Source organism: Charadrius vociferus, unplaced genomic scaffold, assembly GCF_000708025.1.
Source record: "Charadrius vociferus isolate BGI_N301 unplaced genomic scaffold, ASM70802v2 scaffold404, whole genome shotgun sequence".
Taxonomy (NCBI): Eukaryota; Metazoa; Chordata; class Aves; order Charadriiformes; family Charadriidae; genus Charadrius; species Charadrius vociferus.
The window spans coordinates 62,916-68,027 of record NW_009648443.1 but is presented as its reverse complement, the minus strand read 5'-3'; the positions used below and the strand labels follow the sequence as shown (position 1 = coordinate 68,027).

The window sequence follows — 5,112 nt, the reverse complement described above, 5'->3', positions numbered from 1 at the left end:
GGGGGATGCAGGGGGATGCAGGGGGGATGCGGGCGGGGATGTGTTTTACACATCGGACAGACAGCAAAACCGTTCTCACGTAGACCCCCTTATATAAAACAAAGCGGCGTATTTCTTTTTTATGAGCTCCACCTAACGGTTGATTCGGTTTTTACACAGCTACTTAGAAATGTTCCATTGTGGATCTCTTATGCTAAACTTAAGAGGAAAAAAACAGTATGTTTCTAATATTAAAAGTAAAGGAGAACATATTTAGTTGAAAGAAATGTTGCGTTCTGCGCAGAAAGGTGAAAGCAGCTCGTTCTAGGAAATGTTGGACATACTTTTTAAAAGACTGCATCTCTTTTAAATCCATCGGTATTTTTTCTAGTTTTGAGGTGTTTTCCTTGCCTTACAGTCCCGGAGATATGCCAACGCTACTTTGGCATTTCGGGACGGCGAGGAGCAGAGCCGGGGGAGCGCAGCCCATTGAGCAGCCGGCATTAAAACTGCGCTCCACGAGGAAAAGCATTTTCAGTAGCTTGCGCCCAAAATATCCAAAGGAAAGCCACTGGCAGTATCATTTTTCAGCAGGCAGGATTGCTCTCTAGGCTTCTGGTAGAAAATATTTCGCGAGGAGCTTTGCCTTGGGCTGTGTGCGTGGCTATCGAAGGGCGACCGACGCTGGGGAAAGGGGAGAGCTGGGGTGGGGGCGAGAGCATCCCCCAGCGTGCGGATTCTGGCGGGGAGCTGAAATTCCACACTAGCTGTGCCTAGCTTCGACCGGGCTGTTGAAGCACATAAAAAAAAAAAAATTAAAATATTTTTAAAATCAGTATTTATTCAATACTCAAAATTCGCCCTTTAAGGTATCGTCAAGACAAACTTGATATATTCTAATTTATGAGTTCGAAAACCTGCTATTTTAAGTGTTACACTTTAAAACAGAGCGCCCCGCGCCGCGGTGGGCAGAGGATGCTGCTGCGGTGCTACGAACAGCAGCGACAGCGCGTGCTGCACCCGCGGGGGTCAGAGCAGTGAGACGCCCCAAAGACCTCTCCAAACTCAACCCCAAAGCCATCCTGGACCCCAGTGGGGACCTGTCTGGGTCCACTGGGCGCAGCAGGGAGATGTGGCCGCCCCGCACAGGCTACGTACGCCGTGCCTGTGGGGTCTGGGGGTGTTTTATGTCCTACAGAGACGGACCAGGGACCTGTGACACCGACTCCACGTCCTCGGCCACCCGTCAGCACTACACTCCTTAGCTTCTATTTAAAACAGTCTAAAACCCATTAAAAATCAATTCTCATCTGCTCGCAGGAATGAAACGAAGGAGGAGATGTCTTAAATCTTAATTGCAGGCATGAACATCCTCAAAAATACCTAAAAAATATCAAAATACTCATGCATTTTGTGTAAGAAGAAAAATACTCTTCCTTATTAAAGGGAAAATTGGTTTAAATTCCAACGTTAAACTGAGGAATGTATCAAAAGTTAACAAATAAATCACACCTCAGCAGTAAGTACGGTTGTTGTTTTTCTACTTGGCAGTTCAGTGTTATGCAATGGCAGGTTTGTAGACTTTTTTCTTACCACAATATGTTAGAAAGACCCTATCTTGAAGAAAACGCTAATACCTTTGTGGGAATTCCACCACGCAAAACCGCACATTCACCTTTCAAAGCAAAAGCTTAAAATGGACGTTTTTATTTTCATCTGCTGTTTCCAGTCTCATTTAAGAAGCAGAACTATTTGGCCACAAAACACTGAGATATTAAGACATATTTGGTACTAATTTTACAAGCTGTCCTTAAGCCACCAAATGTCTTCAAACTGCACTCTCTCAAACCCCAGCAAAAGCCACCTCCCATCGCGTGGCGGCGTCAAACTAATGAGGTTACCGGGATAGGGAAAATGATTAAACACAATTTAAATCCAGAGTCAATAATCTTTAAGAGCCAGCAGAAATAAACTGGACAAACTGAAAAACAAATCAATCTTGTTTTCTACTTCATTTATATAAAAAACGCAGAATACTTCTTTACGTCTGTAAGAACGCAAGACAACGCCAGCTACTAGAAATGAGCTTTTTTTAAACAGTAATTGACTTTTTCACCCCTCTAAAGAGAAAACTTTGTGGAAACACAGCGTAAAACCCATCGGTGAGCTGAATGACTGTGCTCTCCTGAGTCCGTGCTCTGGCAGGAGATGCCATCGGCACATGGTGCCACCAAGCCCCGGCACTCGCAGGCGGCCCCACCATGTGGCCGTGCTCTGTGGGGAGCGACCTCCCGGCGCGTACCTCGGCATCGTACTCCCAGAGCTGGTTCCCCCTCATGTGGTGGCACTTCAGCATGGTGACGGGGCCGTTCAGCCTCGAGACGTCCAGGCACAGGTCGTCCGTGCGGATCTCTTTGTCAGCCGTGTAGGAAAACACCTGGAAACAGAAAACAATGGCAGTGACAAAGAGGAAAAGTCCCAACCCGCCGCTGATGCGGAATATACATAATTTTCACTCCAGAGGAGCAGAACTCCTTTCCTTCTCCAAACACTGGGGTGCCGGAGCCTTGGATTTCACCAGAGTTTCATGCAAGTTTCTCCGCCAGTGAATGCCTGTTGTACGTAGGAGAAGGAATATCGTGTGTAAGAAAAGGAATTGTGTGGGACCGAGACCAGGAATCCCACCGGCGTACGCTCTAGAGGAATTCTGCAGAAGCACATAATTGTGATCAGCGTCTTCAGGAGTAATTTCACCGACAGTTTAATAGAACGGATAAACCGAGCCATCATTGGAAAAATCCAAACTTCCTAAATTAAGTCTGTTCCCCTGGTATCTCCCTCAACTTTGGGTCCCAAGGATTATCTGTGTTAAAGACTAATGTGAGTGAATATTCCGGAAATATCGAGTCACTTAATAAAATGAGGAAGTAGATGAAGACACGAGCGAGCACGCCCTCAACAAACTTCTATCAAAGCAGAGAGAAGGTTCAGAGGGACACTTTAACTGAACGCCTTCAGCGAGGCGCCCCTTGGCCAAAACCCCGACTGTCCCCTTGGCCAAAACCCCGACTGTGACTGACTCTTCTCCCTGAAGAAGTGCGCAATAAGGATTTATTTGGTTTTGGGACCACAACGTGAACACACTTGACGGTGTCACTGGGTGGCAGTCATCGGGCAGCGCCGGCTGAGCTCTCGTGGCATTGCCACCGATGCCCTGGAGAGTCTGGGCTGCTGGGGAAGGATGCTCCAGGAGATCCCGACACTTCGTGGGTGGGTTTGGGAGATGGAGAAGCGCTAAATCACTTCGACTGCAGTTCCCTGATAATTTTAATTGGCTGTGGGGTCTCCAGCCACCCCTCCTGCACCCCGGGAGCAAGGGCCACTGCGCCGAGAGGGATGAAAACACGGGGAGCGCGGGAGAAGGGGGAGGAGAGGAAGGAAGCCGGTAGAGAATTGCAAGCGTTTACACCAAATTACACAGCCTGGACATGTGGGAAGCATCTCTCTGCTCCTACCCCACTGCTCACACCTTCCGTGGAGTTGCTGGCCCCAGCCCAAAACCGCCCAAAATGCCTTAGGAAACTGCCCGGGATCTGTATGGCTTCATGCTTTCCTGGCAGAAAATCCATTTTTTTAGCAAAAAGGGAATTATTTCCGTTCCATCCCCTCTCCTCAGCAGAGAGCAGAGCCTCAGCCTGTCCTCCAGGACCCACCGCCCACGCCAGACCAACAGCATCTGTGCTGCTGCCGGAGCTCTCGCAGCCGCGGTACCACCACGATGCACACAGAAACAGGAGGAAGTTTGCCGTTAATAAAATAACGTCAAGGCCACGCCAAAAGATAGGATCGGGATGTCCCGTTCAGGTTTTGGTGAGTATAAATCTGCACCTACACCTGCGGCTGGGAAACAGTGCTGTCAAAAATAGGCAAAATATTCACTTACGTGGCAATATTGAAATTAACAGAGCAATATAATAAAAGCACGGACAAATACAGCATGTGGACATACACCTCCGTTACTCGGTGCTTTCAGAGTTCCTGTACAACTTATTCCTCCCATACAAATACTACAACGTAGTTAAAAGAGACGAGACTGAGATGTGGACCCCAAATAAGGCAGTGCCCCAAGGGGATGTCTACACATTGAGACTTCCAGTGAAGCACTGAATTGTACTTGAGGAAGAAGAACCGATCAAGCAGCAAACGAAAACTTTTTCAGTGAATTAAGCAGTGGGCGGGAGACACCGCGCCACTTGGAGACACGGCGCTTGGCAGCGGCGCGCTAGTAAAGGGAATTCTCCCCGCGTAACTCTGAAAAGCCACCTACTGCGCAGAGCCGCCAGGAGAACGCAGGCAAGGATTTTGAAGTTGGAGGTTCAGATCAATCTTTCAGAGCAATCACGGAGCAGGAAACCAGCCTGCCAAGGCGGCAGGGCAGCAGCCGGCTCCAAATCAAAGCCGCGAGGGAGAGCGAGAGCTGCTAGGATCAGCGGTCTTGCCGTTTTCCAGACCCCGTATTCACGGCGCGCCAGCCGCTTGCCTGGGCGAACATCTGGGATGCAAAGGTACGGCAAAGCACCAGCCGCCTCCTGCGCTTACTCACCCGGCGACACATCACCGAGACCAAACTCGAGGTGCTGCTTTCACATGAAGACACGTTGACCACAGGCCAACACTTGGGCTTCCCTCCAACGGCAAGAGAGACTCCTAAAAATCCATCCGCCTAAATACCTCTAACTGTGCCCAGCCCTGCCCATCGCTCTCAGCAAGAACGGCAGCATTCACAGGTACTCGAGTACGTTAAACACACGGCAGTAGAAGCAGGTTTTTTGCAAATTTTCAAATTCCTACAAGTTGTCACAGACACACTCCCCACGTTTCAGTTTGTGTCCTGAACCTGTGTTTTTTCTAACTATTTTTCTTACGATAAGAGAGAATAGAAACGGAATGGAGAAAAGGAGAGGAGAGGAGAGGAGAGGAGAGGAGAGGAGAGGAGAGGAGAGGAGAGGAAGAGAAGAGAAGAGAAGAGAAGAGAAGAGAAGAGAAGAGAAGAGAAGAGAAGAGAAGAGAAGAGAAGAGAAGAGAAGAGAAGAGAAGAGAAGAGAAGAGAAGAGAAGAGAAGAGAAGAGAAGA

General features: G+C 48.6%; 1 protein-coding gene across 1 annotated transcript in view; it reads right to left on the bottom strand.

The window, feature by feature from the left end:
• The window catches only part of GALNT13 (polypeptide N-acetylgalactosaminyltransferase 13), a gene marked incomplete at its 5' end in the record, with an annotated part of 72,594 nt that overhangs the window by 10,008 nt on the left and 57,474 nt on the right, over positions 1 to 5,112 (bottom strand). Inside the window, one exon of the mRNA XM_009885471.1 lies at positions 2,282 to 2,416. Within this exon, the coding sequence (XP_009883773.1) occupies positions 2,282 to 2,416 (135 nt within the window). The remainder of the gene's footprint in view (positions 1 to 2,281; positions 2,417 to 5,112) is intronic.